Below are 18,967 nucleotides of genomic sequence, written 5' to 3'. Positions count from 1 at the left end.
GTTTGATAACACATCTAGACATGAATTTAAATTACTATGTTAAATTTCAAACCTAACAGTGCAGTAGTTTTTCCGTAAAGTGTACCACAAGAATGCATAGTTCGTCGAATAGTGATAACGCTCGCTTCGCTCGCCCTAATAAGGTAAAGGTCCGGAAAATTAACCATATTGTTATGATTAAAAGTTCGAATGATATTGGCGACTAAGTATCGGGGTTTATGAACTAGGGCAGCGGTTCTCACTCTTTTTTTTTGACGGAACCCTTTTGGAAAGCGAAATACTTGATGGAACCCTACAATAAAACAATGGTTTTTAGAAATGTGTTTTTTGCATAGTAAAATTTTTCGAGGCGACTAAAGCATAGTGTTCTAAATTCTTGCGGAACCCCTGCAGGGGTGTCGCGGAACCCTAGGGTTCCGCGGAACACACTTAGAGAATGGCTGAACTAGGGTGTCTAGTGTACATTAGATACGCTTTTGGAGTTGCTGATAACTAAAGGCTTAGGTAAATAAAACTGCAGATAGGACTTACTGATATGATAACTAATCTTATGATATCAGTTTTATCCGTCCATCAAAATGAAACTTTTTTTTAACTAATTAGTTGCAGTGCAGGTACTGGTATATGCTTCTAAGTGTCATTACTTACTTACTTTATTAGTAATTACAATTTGTTCATTAATTTTGTTTATGTTTTTTAATAAAATCTGCGGTTGATGTACATAGTTCATTCAATCACAAATAGATTCAAAAACATTAAAAACGACATCGAACGGACAGTGTGAAAATATGTGTACGGTACGGATTATGGTCGTCATAACCGTTAAGATACTTCTATCTAGAAAAGGAAAATCCCGAGCAAGCTATACCAACTTAAAAACACACACAACACACATAATACAGTAATTTTATACATTTCGCGTTTGCGTTAAATCCGGTAGTTCTGATTTTTTGCAGACGTGTTTATGATGTTGGCCCAATGAATAATATAAGTTTGTGACTTTGAGCGCCGAACGCAACTTTGTCGAATATCGAAAAACCCGCGAAAATTTCGGTTTTCTTTTAGATTTGGGCGATTATAACCCTAAAGGACTAGTTTTTGATAGTGCCTTCTCAGGACGTTTTTAAAGTGGACTAAATTTGCTACAATACGAGACTAGAATTATCTCTGTATGTACATCTAGTCGTTTCCGAAATAAAACCTTTCAAAATTTATATTTTTTGAAATTGTATTCGTAGGGTAAGTAAGTGCAGTGAGTATGCACTTTTGTCTCAGGCGATGCAGCTTGGCACGATTGTTCCTAAGGTCAAACAAAGCTGATTTGGCGAGGTAGCTTGAGATCGTACCGTGCCTACCCCCCAAAAAGGGAGGCGCAAGGGTCGGATCACCAGGTCCAATCTATGCTATATTTCTTCCTGCTCTTAGCAACTAGGGCAAGTAATATATCATTTTCATATAATTTAGGGATTCCTTATTCTATAAAGTATCACTTCAAAGCAGGCAGTCATACATTTTTTTGGAAAAATATGTAGCGGATTGAGTGACGATTTCCATAGAAATGTAATTATGGCCCAAGTCAAAGGTTAAAAATGTAAAACAAAACACTTAACTTGGCGTTTTAAAAGTATGAATATAATGTACTCGTCCTTAAATTATATGAAAATGATATATAGCTTGCCCTAGTTGCTAAGAGCAGGAAGAAATATAGCATAGATTGCACCTGGGGAGCCGACCATTTCCCCCCCATTTTTGGGAGGTAGGCACGGTACGATCTTGTGTCTACCGGCTCAAATCAGCTTTGTTTGACCTTAGAAACAATTGTGCCAAGCGGCATCGCCTGAGACAAAAGTGCATGCTCACTGCACTTATAGCCTACGAATACAAGTTCGAAAAAAATTATAAACTTTGAAAGGCTTTATCTCGGAAACTATTAAATGTACAGAGACAATTCTAGAGACAGTCTCGTACTGTAGCCAATCTACTCCACTTTAAAAACGCCCTGAGACGGTACTATCAAAAACTAGTCCTTTAGGGTTATAATCGGCCAAATCTATAAGAAAACCGAAATTTTCGCGGGTTTTTCGATATTTGACAAAGTTGCGTTCGGCGCTCGAAGTCACAAACTTGTATTATTCATTGGGCCAACATCATAAATAAGTCTGCAAAAAATCAGAACTACCGGATTTGACGCAAAGGAGCCAGGTTACAAAATTCGACAAAGTTACTGGATTAACAACAACTAACCTAAAGAACTAAAGAACTTGGCCGATAACCGTGAAATTCGTTAAGTACGCCAGCCTTGGATGACAAAGGACACATTAGTCACTCTCATGTTAATTATTGCATTCAATGCTGTTGTTTGTTAACAGCTCCACTTCAAGATCTAGTGTGCAGCTGTGCACTTACACGACTATAAGAGTTATCAGTAGGTAAGTACCTACCTATATTTAGCGTGTCAAACTTTAAAATACATAAAATAGTTAAGTTAGTTAGGTGAAAGAGGCCTTTTAAACAATAGATCTTGAATTTAATATGTATTACTAAATCATAGGTATTATTAAAATTTAATTTCTATATCTATCGCTCTATCTCTCTCTCAAATCAGCGTCATGCAGCCAAGCCTTCAGCCAGCCCAAAGCTGACCAACATCTTCCCATCCGCCTCAGTCAAACGGTAGACCTGTAGGTCTACCGTTCGTTATCTCAGTACTCATTAGGGTATACCAAACAAAACTTGATTACGTAAATATTTTTGATTTGATTTGTACAAATCAGCTATACATATATGTGCTTATATGTATAAACTTACCTATTAAAAACTAATCACAGCTTGCTCAATCGTCTATAACGATTATATCCAAACGGTAACTTACTGACGTTGAGAAAATACATTTATTTACATAAAAGATATATACAGTTACCACTGTATATATTATAATAAATAAATAATAATAATAAATAAATATTGGGGACATCTTACACCGATCAACCTAGCCCCAAACTAAGCAAAGCTTGTACTATGGGTGCTAGGCGACGGTATACATACTTATATAGATAAATACATACTTATATACATAGAAAACACCCATGACTCAGGAACAAATATTCGTGTTCATCACACAAATAAATGCCCTTGAACCCAGGACCATCGGCTTCGCAGGCAATATTTACTAAACTAAATTCATAACTAAGCTTAAATCTAAAATAGGCCCTTGTGGCATTGTACCAAAAATGCTGGCGGCATTTCCTCGCTGTATCGCGATGCTGAATACCTTGTGCGAGGAAGCCGCCAGCTCTTCGGTCACCAGTAAAGTTATAGTATGAGTTTTCTCAAATGATTTTTATGCCTAAGACCCTAACCTGTTAAACAATAGCCATTGTTTCTTTTATGACGAGCCCAAGCTTCCAACTTCGGCGCGTGGCAAAACAACAATGCCGTTTAAAAAAAAAACTGTATCGCGATTAGATTAGGGTCTTAGGCGTAAAAATCATTTGAGAAAATTCAAACTATACGTCAACCAGACGCTTCGTTGATAACAATGATGAGTAGGTTGGTTTGACAATATAATTCTATATATAGCTGTTTCGTCGATTCATTTTTCAAAATGGCCTTTGAGGTACGCGGGATAAATTGCATTTTAAGGATGACTCATGTTAGACCGGGCCGGGGCTTCCGGTGTTTCGTTTTCTATAGAAAGCCATCACGTGATCACCGGTCATCTGTCCCGATGATCACACCCGGCCCGGTCTAAAGTGAGTCATCCTTTATCTATTAACCAGAACCACGACAATGCTGGGGGTCATTCCACCAATCCTTAAAGTTCTTGTATATGGACGTCTTTTTCACCATCTCGTCGTTGTTGAGAAGAGTACAGTAACCACAATAGTCGTCAGTCTCAACGTTTTCGACTCTTCTATAATAAGAGTAGTGGTTAGTCCATCGGAAATACTCTTTATACTCATCGGGATGGTCTATTAGATGTTTCATCTTTTTAGCTAATTCTTTCGGCCCTAGTTCTCTTGCATTCAAGTATATCCCGTCTGGCATGAATCTGAAAAAGAAGATTAAAAAACGTAAGACACGTTACGTTTACCCACAGACCTGTAATTTCGTATGACGGTCCCTATGACAGTTATTTTTTAGGGTTCCGTACCTCAAAAGGAAAACACGGAACCCATATAGGATCACTCGTGCGTCTGTCTGTCTGTCCGTCTGTCACAGCCTATTTTCTCGGAAACTACTGGACCAATTAAGTTGAAATTTGGTACACATATGTAAATTAGTGACCCAAAGATGGACATGTTTTTTTTTTATAATTTTAAAATACATAGGTTCTAAGTTATTTAAGAAAATAGCCGAAAAATGACCATCCCCCCCCCCCCCCTTTATCTCCGAAACTACTGGGTCGAAAATTTTCAAAAAAATACACAAAATAGTTCTTTACCTATAGATGACAGGAAAACCTATTAGAAATGTGAAGTCAAGCGTGAGTCGGACTTATGTACGGATATTTTTTATATAGACCACCACACTGGATTGTTATGCCATTTAGGGTTCTTGCTAAATTGGAAATTCTATAGCATAAGTATTGAACAACCAATTTAGGTAGGATCCTTACAACATACTTAGTCATTTTTGCTACCTAGTATAACATTGTATACAATAATACAATACGGAGCGTACAATATCACCACAATCCATAAAACGCTAAACTGAAATTAATCGGTAATAACCGTAACTTCAATTAAACAAGCAGATAAGAAAGCGGATCAAATCAAAAGTTAATTCGCTCTTCTCCAATCACAGGCTTTACATCAATTAGGTATAATCGCCCACACTGAACCTTATTACAAAACGCATAAGGTCCACCGATGGACAGACAAGAGTGTTGCTGTTTCTACTATTACCTACGTACATAATTTAAAGTTTACTGTTAACAAATGTATGATCTTTAAGAGTTCAAGGGGTTTTTAATTTGTGCTTTTACTCAGCATTTACTTTTTTATCAAATTTATGTAGTAAAAACCTGTAGGTATTCCTGCTAGGTATGCTCTCCGCTTGTCATAAACATTCTTTGTTTTTATTTTATTTATTTTTTATTTAAAAAAAACATCATCAGCTGGGTGACGTGTGCATCTATCATATAGAAGATACCTCTTATGGTGGCCCGATATCTAACTGCTTTTGTGACAAGTAGCAACGCCAAATTATTCAGTTTGGTTCGATATAATTTTATATGTAAAAACACAACAATATCATTTATTTAAATAATTTACCTTGTATAGTTAGCACCTCCATAAACAATAGGGATGGCATTGTATTTCAGGCCATGTAACAGTTTTTCAGTCACGTAATCTTTACTGAATGAGTTCTCGAACGACAGATAGAAATAATAATCCCTCTTAATCAATTGAAAACATTCCTCTTCAGTGCTTCTTTCGCACTTGAGCGGCCCACACTTGCCGTAGACATCAACTGTTAAGTCATAAGCTTCTAATTCCTCTTGCAAATCCTTAACGTAATTCTCTCGAAAATTTCTTGTTTCACAGTTAGACACGAACCATGCTGCTGTTTTGGTTTTACTTCTCAACTGTGCCGCTAATTCTTCACTGACAGGGTCCATATCTTCTAATTTCATCCAATGCATATCAATATTCGGGCCTATTATTTTATTTTCAGCATCTCTAACAATTACGTAGCCCCATCTATTCTCAGAGTCTAATCTGTAGGTCCACGTCCAGTTAAAAAAGTTATCTAACCTGTTGGAGCAAATCGGGTAGTTCCCTGCTGATTCTATACTTGCAAAAGCATACTTCTGATGTGGTGATCGCTTCGGAGGCGTTAGTTTAACATTAGGTGTGTAGGAGACTTCAGGTCCGGCAAATGCAATTACGTCGAACTTGCTAACGTCTCCGAGTAAATTTCTATCACTGGTAACATAACAATTAGTATACTTGCACTTTCTGTCTATAAATCCTTGTTGACCTTTACCCATATACACAAAAGGCACATGTTTCGGATTAGTCCACTGTAAAATATATTTTAAATTACTATTTACCACTGTATTTTTTTCTCCTAGATCTTTTTCTTCAATTTTTTCACTTTCACTGGCTTTAACATTTTTTTCCAACTCTGCCACAATTTTTTCCAAATTTTGTTCTATTTCAAATATTGTATTTGAATGCAATTCTTGTCGTGTCCTTTTCATTTCTTTTAAAGTATGATAGAGAAAAATGATGAAAAACAAGAATGACACTAGGTAGAAAGATCTCGCTAGGCGCCTCATGGTGTCGGATGCATGTGCGCATGTTTCTGCGCGGGGTGTGGTAGACGCGCGCGCCGCTGCGCTCCGGCAGGCACTGGCTGAAATAAACGCTATATCTAATCGGTCTTATCACTCTAGCTAGCATATAGATCATCCACAAATACGAGAACGATAGTTATTTATTGCTAAATCGTGCAGGGTATTGGAGTTACCGATAACGAGTAGATATTTAAAAGTTCCATTTGACAATAGGTAGAGATAAGTAATAATAAAGACGAGTAAATAAATATAAATGTCACTTGTAATTTTTAGTAGCACGCTTTTTCAATTTAATTTTTCATCAATTTTATACAGAATATGGGTCGTACAATACCAATAGGTATCTCCAATGAATAATAAGTATGATCTAACGAGTTAATAATAAATACATTCCACATCCACTTTTTAAACACCTGTGTAAATGACACCATGAATTATTGTGATAAAATGTAAAAGGATAGCCTGTAACGATGGTTGTGTGTGTAAATAAAAAAACCGGGCAAACTGACCACGCCCGACGTTGCTTAACTTTAGTCAAAAATCACGTTTGTTGTATGGGAGCTCCATTTAAATCTTTATTTTATTCTGTTTTTAGTATTTGTTGTTATAGCGGCAACAGAAATACATCATCTGTGAAAATTTCAACTGTCTAGCTATCATGGTTCGTGAGATACAGCCTGGTGACAGACAGACGGACGGACGGACGGACGGACGGACAGCGAAGTCTTAGTAATAGGGTCCCGTTTTACCTTTTGGGCACGGAACCCTAAAAACAGCGAGTACTCACTTTCTGTCAAAGGGTTTAATTGCCTCTTTTTACTTCAACACATAATCCGCGACCGCACTAAGCCTAGGTACATGTGTGTTTTCTTTAAAAGGTCGGCCTTTCGGTCCTTTGTTTCACTTTCATCCGCTTGATGCCCGACCATTCATGACCGTCCTCGGTTCTATTCTCGCTGCTATCCGAGCGCGCGCGAATAAATTGAACTATAGAACCCACCGAGACTGGGAGAGGCTCGCAGAACAGCGGACGGAATGGCACAAACGTGTTGTGGAGGGTCGCAAGTTTTGTGACGATTTTTTTTATACCACATCGGTGGCAAACAAGCATACGGCCCGCCTGATGGTAAGCAGTCACCGTAGCCTATGGACGTTGGACTCCTGCAACTCCAGAGATGTTACATGCGCGTAGAGGTGTTACATGTGATGATGATGATGAAACCTGGGCTATAACCGCGATAATCGAAGTTCGCAAATTGCGGGCATCTTTCTCTGTCACTCTAATTACGCCTTCATTGGAGTAAAAGAGAAAGACCCCCTCAATATGCGAATTTCGGTTTTCGCGGTAGCCCCTCTGGTTCGCCGCACTCGCTGACAAGAGGCAAATATAGAACGGGAAGTAGTGTCATAAGGTGCAAATTTTGGTATCGGATGAATTCACTTAGCACAGATGTAATATACGTAAAGCTAAGCTAATTGAGCCCGGTAGACATCCGCCACCCCCTGGCAGGTAGGCAGGCGATGCAGTCAAAGTAATTTATAATGGATTCAAGCTTTCAACTCCTTTTTAACTCCGTTTTTAAAAACGCTGAAATTACTTTTCTTGTATTCTAATAATATGAGCATATAAAAAGTTTCAAGCCCCACACTTGAATAAAATGTTGATCTCCATACAAATTTTCAACCCCTATTTCGCTACCTTAGGGGATGAATTTTCAAAAACGCTGAAATTAATTTACTTGTATTTCAATAATATATCTTTTAACGAAGTTTAAAATTCCTAGCTTAAAATAAAAGATGAACCCCATACAAACTTTCATCCCCTTTCTAACCCCCTTAGGGGTTGAATTTTTCAAAATCGTTACATTTATAATGTAACCTGGTGTGCATATTTCAACTTTCTAGCATTTGTAGTTTCGGCTGATAATAGTAATAGTTGAATAAAAAAAATAGCAAACCGATTTTGATTTGAGCGTCAATATTTTTATTTTTTCTATTAAACTGTACATTAAATGTGTCAAAAATGAATTCATCATGTCCGATTTATCTGGAAAAGATACCAAACTCGAGGAGGTAGGTTAAATAGAAGCCGATAGAAGGCGTGTAACTTTGGATGCATATGCCATGCCTACCCACCAGGGGGTGGCGGATGGCTACCTGGCTGGATTGGCTTAGCTTTACGTATACTACATCTGTGCCAAGTGAATTCATCCGATACCAAAATTTGCACGTTCCATACATTGGGTGACACTACTTCCCTCACTATATAATACGACGACAAGATGTCTCAGTACCGTTTCCCGCAAATCTCTCTTGTCAGAAGGGTTACCATCAGTTTGTCACTGACATAAACGCCGTCGAGAACGTAATTTACTTTCTATACATCTCGCTCGCACTCGCATATTAGTGCAAACGGGATGTATAGAAAGTAAATTACGTTCTCGACGGCGTTTATGTCAGTGACAAACTGATGGTAACCTTAGCAGGTTGATCTGTGTAAGATGTTCCCTAATATTTAATATCACATAACCTTTAAACTCATACTAAGTAAACTATTTAAAAGTTTTTGATCCAACTTGCTTTACAATTTGGGTTCCAAATATACCCAAGAAAAATTAGGGTATCTCTTGTTTCCCATAAAGTTTTAAGTCATAATGTATTGTTTGTCCGCATTTTGTTAGTCATACATAATTTGGTTTTTCTCAGAAACGCGTAAAGGATGACTCACGCTAGACGGGGCCGTGACCGGGCCGTGCTCGGGCCGGGGGGTCCGACATGTAATTTTCTAATGACGGCTGATCGGTGATCACCTGATCACGTGGTGATTTCCATAGAAAACGAAGCTCCGGAAGCTCCGGCCCGGCCACGGCCCAGTCTAACGTGAGTCATGCTTAACTTTTCAGGATTGATATAAAACCAACCTAACCTAACCTATCTATAGGATACCCTTACGAAAATTCTGAAATGATAACGGTTTTAGAATTATGACTAATGATAATCTGACAATCATTACATTATGAATTTCAATATTTTTTTTTTTTAGGTTGTTTTCTATGTATTTTAGTATTTAACCATTAAACAAATAAATATAAATATTGTATAAAAACTTATAAACTAAAAGTATCTAACTATTCTAAATTAATAAAAATAAAACATCCTTAAACCTAAACTACAATAAAAAATCACCCCTCGGCAAGGTCCCGTAGACGCTGGCAGCATTACCACGCTGAATTGCAATGCTTATGCGCTCTGCGAGGAAGCTGCCAGCCCTACGGTCCCCAGTCACATCCACCAGCCTCTTTGATATCGCTCCGAAAAATTTCAGGGCACTGGGACCCCATGGGCCGAGTGTTTCCACACCAAAAGGGGTAAAGCTATATTCTTGGCCGATGCGGCTGTACTTAGCCCTTTTTCTTCGCTCAGCCGCATCCGCAGCTGCACCCGGTGAGACGGAGGTGCCATGAAGATGGGACGGGGCCAGTGTATCGACGCATGTAGCGTCCCACACCAACACCCGCCCCATCTCCCATGGAATCAATGACATGCCGTCCGGCCTCTTACCATCGTCCCTGAGGACGCCGGAGGGCTCCAGCAAAGCCGGCACGTTAGCGCTGGCGAGCGCGCGTCGCAAGATGTCGTTGAGGGACGAGTGCCTGGAAAAACGCCCAGCACTCTTCTGGCACGAATAATTACCTATGTCAAACAGAGGGATCCGGAATGATTTTCATCATTGTGGTGAGGAAATCACATTTTATTGCAATACTTTTTTTGTCTTAAGTGTGTGTTCCTATTAAATGTAACGTATAATAGTAAACTGCAGTTGTGTGGAATCCATATTGTCCAAATCGCGAATAGAAAGAATTGCGTTTGTGTTATCGATCGCATAGGTACCTAATCTAGCCTAAGCAATTCCAAACACGGTTGTTTAGAATTTTATTGCTTATTACACATACTGGATTTGTCAACTTTAAGATCAAGACTGTGATAAAAAAACCGGCCAAGTGCGAGTCGGACTCGCGTTCCAAGGGTTCCGTACATTAAGTCCGACTCACGCTTGACTGCACATTTCTAATAGGTTTTCCTGTCATCTATAGGTAAAGAACTATTTTGAGTATTTAAAAAAAAAATAGACCCAGTAGTTTCGGAAATAAAGGGGGGGTGGTCAATTTTTGCCTATTTTCTTAAATAACTTCTAACCTATTTATTTTCAAATTATAAAAAAATATGTTTGAAATTCTCAAAGTGAGTTCTTTCATTTGATATGTAACACGATATAGTTTGTAAAACTTTATTTTTTAACTTTCTCATTTACCCCCCAAAAGTGGCCCCCATGTTTAAAATTCCTTCGTTTACATTATATGTCCGTCTTTGGGTTACTAATTTACATATGTGTACCAAATTTCAACTTAATTGGTCCAGTAGTTTCCGAGAAAATAGGCTGTGACAGACGGACAGACAGACAGACGCACGAGTGATCCTATAAGGGTTCCGTTTTTTCCTTTTGAGGTACGGAACCCTAAAAACCGGCCAAGTGCGAGTCGGACTCGCGTTCCAAGGGTTCCGTACATTACCCAATTTTTAGCAATGTATTTTTTATATGTGAAACGCGAGTGAATTGCCTTTTGTTCCAGATTGGATAGATTTGTTTTTGCATTGCGGCGGCTTAGATCTATAGCATCAAGAGAAGCTGCAATGTCAGCCTATCATGGTTATGTCGCCTCAATTTTGCGTTATGGACTTATCATTTGGGGTAATAGTACTGATATCCAAAGAGCATTTGTGACCCAAAAAACTTGCATCAGAGCTGTAAGCGGAAGTGAATATCTCGCCCACTGTAAACCAATATTTCAAGAACTTAAAATTCTACCATTGCCTTGTCAGTACATTTTAGAAATTACTAAATTTGTCAAAAAACAGCCTCAGCTTTTTCCACTTCACGATGAAGTGGTAAATAAGCAAAGGCCCAGCAGGAAGCCACTCCAGCTATATCAACCTGCGCAGAAGCTGAAAGTGTCCCAGTCAAATGTCTGTAATATGGCTGTAAAAATATTTAATAGAGTTCCAGATGACCTCAAAACTCTACCGATATGTAAATTTGAAAAAAAAAAATCCAGTGGTTACTTGAAAAATGTTTTTACTCTGTAGATGAATTTTTTAAATGACATTTATTATGAATTGTTAATTAATTTTTGCTAATCTTATTTATACTGACTGAATTTTAATTTTAATATTTAATTTTACTCCTCATGTACATACGAGTAGTTATGTAAATATTTCTACGCCGATGCATGCCGGCAGAATATTTCATTTCATTTCATTTATTTCCTTGCTGACCTAACACCTTTTACTAACCAATGAATGTGCCATATTCTTGGAAATAAAGTATTGAATTGAATTGAATTAAAAACCCCTTAGGGGTCGGATCAAAAAGTAAGCAATTAGTCCGACTCACGCTTGACTGCATATTTCTAATAGGTTTTCCTGTCATCTGTAGGTAAAGAACTATTTTGTATATTTTTTCAAAAATGTTTATTTAGTAGTTTCGAAGATAAAGGGGGAATTGTTATTTTTTGGCTATTTTCTTAAATAACTTCTAAACTATTTATTTTATAATTACAAAAAAAATTGAGATTCTCAAAATGAGCTCTTTCATTTGATATGTAACACGATATAGTTTAAAAAACATTATTTTTTTTATTTTCTCATTTACCCCCTAAAAATGGCCTCCATGTTTAAAATTCATTTGTAAGTAAGATGTCCGTCTTTGGGTCACGAATTTATATACAGGGTGGTCTAAACCTTGACGTCCAAACATTTTTTTAGATTCCTCACGTCGTGGGCTTAGAATATACCTACCCCGTGTATGTTAGCCAATTTTTGATTTTTTTAACTTTCAACTTTTGTTACGAAATTCCGGTGTTCCCATACAAGGTGGCTAAAAAATAACTGCATTATCGTTGCCAGGGAGCTTTTGGGATTTACTGGGCAACTTTTACCAGGGGACCAATCCCGAAATCGCAAAAAAAAATTTGGCTGTTTCGTACATTTATTGCTGGTCCATTTTCTATGGGAGAGTAAATATTTTTATGAAGTGAATTTCATAACAAAAGTTAAAAGTTAATAAAAATCATAACTCGAAAACTACGAAAAATCGGCTAACATATATGGGGTATATTCTGATAGCCCACGACGTGAGGAATCTAAAAAAAATTTTGGACGTCAAGGTTTGGACCAGCCTGTATGTGTACCAAATTTCAACTTAATTGGTCCAGTACTTTTGGAGAAAATGGGCTGTGAGAGACGGACAGACAGACGCACGAGTGATCCTATAAGGGTTCCGTTTTTTCCTTTTGAGGTACGGAACCCTAAAAATCACCACCGAAAAACCTAATAAAATACATTGTAATTCTAAAGGGCATCAGATAGTACTTACCCAATTTGTACTACGCACATTAGGAGATTGAGCCCGCCCTGAGACCCTCGGTGGTTAGGGAAAGGTGCTAGATAAAGCTTGGCTAAAGGGCATCACTCGTACACATCTCGTGTTTATTCATTAAGTTAGTAAGTCAATATGTACATAAAATACTTACTTAGGTATATAAAGTCAAAAAGTTTTAATTTTTGATCCATTTTCTCATACATTGTCACAGTGATAATAGTATGAGGTCTCTAGCTAAATATCAAGGACAAATGAAGCGATGAATAGCAGGAAACTTTTGGACGAGGGCAGCGTACGACCGATCGTCGTGAAGATCCTAAAGTGAAACATAGTGTGCAAATGCATAATACCACCACCACCATAAATATGATAGGGGAGACCGAGGTGAGTTTTGACAGAGGAGAGTTGTGTGACATAAGCGATCTTTTGGAATTTATTAACTAAAAACTAGGTCGCAATAGCGCGCGTTTGTTAGTTCAAGTTACGAGCTACCAAACGCACACTGTTGCGAGCTCGCTAACAGATTCCAAAAAATCGACAATGTCACAACTCTCCTCTGTCACAACTCACCTCGGTCACCCCTACCAAAATATTAGGCACAAGAGACAGATTCTGTATCCATGTGTATGTAAACCAGAGCGCTGTTAATTAAGTTGGTATGCCGTGAGCGGAACCCACATATTGAAATGAAAGTGGTATTGACATCTTCGCTTCCGAACAAGCCTCAAGGATTAGGGCTGATTTGAGCGTTTCTTTTATTTTTTGCCATTTTATATATTGTGTGTGTTTTTTGCCACTTTTGTGTTATTTCTAGTCAGAATCGCGAGCCCTATCCCATCCTTATAGGAGAAATAAAGTGTCCTAAAATTTCCATACATTTTTCATACTTTCGTTTTGTTACCGCCATACAAAGTATATGGGGAAATGGTAACACAATAGGAAAAAAACTCTGGGACTTTTTTTTATCCCATTAGGATCGAAAGAGCTCGCGGTTCTGAGTAGAAATAAGACAAAAGTGGCATAAAAATCACAATATTTAAACATGGCAAAAAATAAAAGAAACGCTCATTTAGACGGCGCGCGAACTCGCATGCAATTCGATTTTAGTTACATTGCGGAGAACAGGTTACGTACAATTCAACCGTTCGATCAAAAACCGCAATGTAATGAAACTCGCATACGAATTCTCGCATCGTCTAAATGAGCCCTTAAACTCAGAGGTACGATAGTACGGATCAGCGACGCGTTTCGGCGGGCACTGTTGCATGCCCAACTGTTGCTCGGAATCCAACCGTGTGCGCCATCCGTCCACGAAACCGTTAAACTAGGATGCTGTTGCAACTGCTAACCGAAAGAGAGTGAGTCAAGAGTATGGTGAACCAATATAACTCCAATTTATGTGCTCGCAGTTGCATTTTAAATGGAGCTCCTAAGCCCATTTAGAGTCTGTGCGGAAAGAGAAGAGTCGTGAAATGTATGGAACCCAATACATTTCCGCACAGACTCGATTAAAAACTAGTTAAGGCACTTTATGAGAAGGACTGCAATGACATCACCGAGAAAGCTTAATTAAACGGAAAGTAAGCCTTACTGATAGTTCAATGTCCTCAGTGTTTTCCTTCACCAAACAGAAGCTGTGGTGCTGGTTCAAACTGGTTTTCAAACCCAGAACCTCATATTTTGAACTTCGCTTTGTTGCTAGGGCACCGGCTGACTAGATATTTAAATACATGTTATGAACCACGAGACCTACTTAGACAACACTATCCTTTCAGCTCAGTCTCTAGAAATGTTCCACCCTGTATAAATTTGACATTATGATGACATTACCACACTTTTTCATTGCTATGCAGTTAGATGGTCAAATTCTACCACAATCACGGTCCAAACAGTGAACAGTGAATTTGTGCTGTACGGATATGATGGTCGTTCTTGTCCATAGATTTAATATATAGAGATCCCGTCTCAGCGAGCTGTCACTGTTGCCACTTTTGTTTAGTGTATGATTAACAATTTAACACCACCTTGCTGTAGCCATGTCGATAAAGTCATATCGATAACCTGTCGACATTTCTTGCAATTTTAATTATACTTCAAAGGTTTAACGATACCTAAAATGAACAAAAACGCTTTTATTCTTTATTGTGGCTATCAGATCACAATTTTATCGTCACGCCCCAGCAGGGAACGAAGGGAAAGTTCAGATATTTAATTAAAATACATAAATACCTACTAAAATATGTGTTCCGCAATAATTGAATTATTTTATTATATTCTAATATATTTATTATTCATTAGCATTTCAATTATGTTTATGTTTAACGAAGATATTGAAGCTTCAATTAATAGCTATTTCGTTCCGCTGTGTAGCGTTTATCGATATATAACATGATTAAAATCGACTTTTCACATCCCTAAAAGAGCACACATACACGTTTTTACGCACACATACACAGCCTGGATGCATCAAAAAAGGCAACATTTTGATTTGAAGTACATCTTGTCAACAGTATAGTTGTCCTTTTTTGACAAACGGCATTTTTAAAAGAGCGAGGAGAGAGAAATCATACTAGTTGCTGCGCCGTCAAAGAGAACAGAAAACGTTGGGGCCTTGTTCTTGTCTACGTGACAGCGTGATAAAACGGTATCTGTCACTTTCCATCGCGCTCTGTTAAAAAGTGACGGATATTTTGTAACGTGGATAAAGCCATCCATAATAGGCCTGCTGGCCATAGTATTTTGTCGCTTGTCTCTCGGAAATCCCGAATAACGAATGAATGTGGCGTGCTGTGGGCGTATTAAATCCGTGGGGAAGTAAAGGTAGAATGAGGAACGACGGACGAACAATACATCTTCCTAAATTGTATTAGAAAAATTAAACCACGAGGCCGTTTTTGGAAACAGAACAGACGGACAGATGAACATGAGGAAACATCTTCTTCTTCTTAGTCGGTAAACTCTTGCCAGAGTGGTCGTGGTCATCATTGTGAATCTCGATGAGTGATGATCTTGCTAATACGGCGCCATTCGTCGCGGACTGCAGCTTTCCGGGTACATTCGTAAACCGAGCACTTAGGAGCACTGGGGAAACATACGGGATCTATTTTGTAATTTAAAACTAGTTAAGTTACTACATCTATAGATTTCCGATCATTTTTTTGAACAAACATTTTTGGTATAAATGGAATTGTTTAATTTTAACCCTGTATCAACTCAAGATGGGATTTTAAATTAAAGACAACATAAAGGCTTATTATTCTTATTAAACTCAAGATGGCGGATTTTCAGCGAAAAAATGTAATTTAGATAGTAAACTTTCACAACAATTCTAATAAAGGTCTTTCATTTAAGAGGTAATTTAATAGTTACTTTAACCCCTAACAGCCTTTATTGCTTGAAACAGGAAAGATGCCGGATTAGACATGTGCGCCGATGGCAAAATCATCGGCGGCGGCGTCCGATGATTTTTTGACCGGCGGCGGCGGCGTGATCGGCGTGAAATCGGCGTGGCATAATTTTTGATACTGCATGAGAACTTGGCTGTAGAAACTCTACATTAAACCCTTCTGAGTATTTACTAGGCTATCCAAAACATATTACGTGTGTTTTCTAAATTTTTGCCAAAAATTATATGCTTTCTTACCAATCTAACGGTTACCAACGGTATGTTTAAATATGAATATAAAAAGGACACTTTAAAACCTACATTTTTGGCAGTATTACAAATGAAACACAAAAAGATTTCTTTATAAGTTAAGTCGTAAGTTAAAAAAAAACTATATTGATTTCACCCAGCCGCTGTCGTCTAATGTATGATTAGTTACGAAATAATGATGAACTACTTTACATTTGTCTGAACTGAAGTTCATTAGATATGTATGTTAGAATAAAGATGTCGTTGCTTTGATGCACTTCGTCAGGTTAATTCGCTCAACAGAACGTCTTAGAAGTGTCTCGTGTCGCATGGCACCTGCAAGGGAAAACCCGCGTGTCTTCAGACGGGAGCGACTACCCAAAAATTTGATAGACGAGCCCTCTGACGGAAAATTTAAGAGTTGCGTGAGATAATATATTGTAGGTATTTCATAAAAGAGTTTCATGGAATATTAAGGTTTACTTTGTTTTCTTTGTTGGTAGCAATGATGACCCTTGGTGAGATGCTTACTACAGTAAAACAAAATCGTTTTATAAAAAAGCTATGTGATAATATATCAAATAATAACCTGTGATCCAGAACCTAGGCCTTGTTTAAATTAACGCTAATTCGTTATCACAGCACCAAAAAAAGTGATGTAATTGGTTTTACTGGCAAATAATAAGCGAAAAAGCATAAGGATCTTTAAATTATACCTCTGACACTATCTACTCACTATGCAACATGCAATAAGACACGTTAGGTATCAAAATTTTCCACGCCGATTATACGCCGGTCAAATTTATCGGCGGCGGCGGCGTGGAAAAATCGTCGGCGGCGGCGGCGCGGCGGCGCGGCGCACATGTCTATGCCGGATACATGTTTTACTTGCTTAATAAATTTCGGCAACAGCTGTTGAAAAACTTAGTAACACCCAAATTGCTAATATAATTTATCTTTCGACAAATTAAATTTACGACTTTTGCTGCACCACTTAAATTTAAATGTGGATACTTACTGCTGTTAAAGCAAAGTTTAGAGGAGTTGGGGTTCTCAAAATCGATAAAGTGGGGCTGGAAATTTCTAATTAACTTCACGAAAACTAGAAATGAGTGAAAGAGAAACGGTGGCGATTATCGGATTAGTACGTCTACCATCAGTTTTGACATTGACATATACGCTCACGTCTACGTAACTTACTTTCTATGCATCTCGCTCGTACTCCCATATTAGTGCAAGCGAGATGTACAGAAAGTAAATTACGTAGACGTGAGCGTTATGTCAATGTAAAAACTGGTGGTAGACGTACAGGGGGTTGTAGCTGTGATGAAATCAACAAACGACGTTTTTGAAGTGAAAACTTCTTTAGTGGCGCTGTGCACTTTTTGTGATGGGGAAAAAAGAGGGAAAAAACTTCGAGCAACACGGAAGGGAGGCGGCATTCGCACTATTTCCCCTCTGCCTAGGTACAAGATCAACTGATCTAGCTCGGGTAATAAAACTAGTTGCGCTCGGATTTTTCACTAGACCGAGTCCATGCAGACGCGCGCGTGAACACAGCAGCAGAAATAATGCCTGATTGCTCGGTTTTTTGTCGTAAAAAGAGGTCGGAGACATCAAATTTACAAAAGAAGGTGTTACATTTCACATGTAATATTTTTTTTTAAATATCATACGTTTAATTACATTTAATCACAATTATTATATTTTAGTCTCATGTAATTGTTGGATTTATCGATTTTGCTCGCCCAGTACAAATTGCGGATCGGTCGAGCGACAAATCCGACTTCTCATCTGTCAGAATATAATAAAATACTTCGACGAAAATGTGTTAGTGTGCGTGTTGTGACACTTGTGACTCATCCGTACACAAAAAGAGATCGAGGTTTGCAAGATTTGACATGTAAGTGTGTCATTTTCTATGTATTTGTGTCGTCATTACAGATTGGATTTTTTATGTAAGTGTGTGAGAATTGCGACTGTGTGCACCTTTCCCCCCGCAAAAAATGGCAGAAAGATTTATACGGTAAGATATCGCTTGGGCCCCTCCCTTCCGATGTGTCGGAAGCCGGTGTTGCTCGAAGGGAAAAAAAATTAAACTCGCGACAGGTCACGTGACCGTAAGATTCGTAAGACGTAAGACGGACACGTGACCTGGTCGAAAAACTTGTCATTGAGTTTTCACTTCTGCCGGCACTCCCGGAGTGCAACCCTTTGTTTTTTATGAACAATTATTACTTAGCTAGTCCCACAGTTCCTTAGCGCTCAGCTAGAACTAGAACACAGATAGTGCACATGTGAATAATCACTAATACTTACGGCCCGATTCGAACAATTACATGTACTCTAATCACTCAGATAACTCTCTGCTAGTGCTACAGTAGTAACTGTATGTAATTGTAATGCGAATTGATTATATTGATATGAATATTTCAGAGTGTGTTTTTCGAATATTTTAATTATTCTTGCTCATGTTGTTGTTGAAAATAAATAAACTTTAAAAGCGAATCTTTAATTCGTTAAAAGATTGAGAGAGTTGACTTGAACGAAATGAATTTACATTCTATTTAAAAGCTTACAATGCATAGAA

At 38.1% G+C, this 18,967-nt stretch overlaps 1 protein-coding gene across 1 annotated transcript; it reads right to left on the bottom strand.

The window, feature by feature from the left end:
* Positions 1-2,521: 2,521 nt before the first annotated feature.
* LOC134791715 (alpha-(1,3)-fucosyltransferase C-like) lies at positions 2,522-6,363 on the bottom strand. The gene is made up of 2 exons (XM_063762831.1): positions 5,277-6,363; positions 2,522-4,051 (listed from the first exon to the last, which is right to left on the bottom strand). Exons 1-2 carry the CDS (start codon positions 6,284-6,286, stop codon positions 3,772-3,774), a joined length of 1,290 nt encoding a protein of 429 aa, XP_063618901.1. The 5' UTR covers positions 6,287-6,363; the 3' UTR covers positions 2,522-3,771.
* Positions 6,364-18,967: the final 12,604 nt, after the last annotated feature.

The sequence above is a fragment of the Cydia splendana genome, chromosome 6, assembly GCF_910591565.1.
Source record: "Cydia splendana chromosome 6, ilCydSple1.2, whole genome shotgun sequence".
NCBI lineage: Eukaryota > Metazoa > Arthropoda > Insecta > Lepidoptera > Tortricidae > Cydia > Cydia splendana.
The sequence above is the reverse complement of the archived record's forward strand: the minus strand, read 5'-3'. Positions and strand labels throughout refer to the sequence as shown.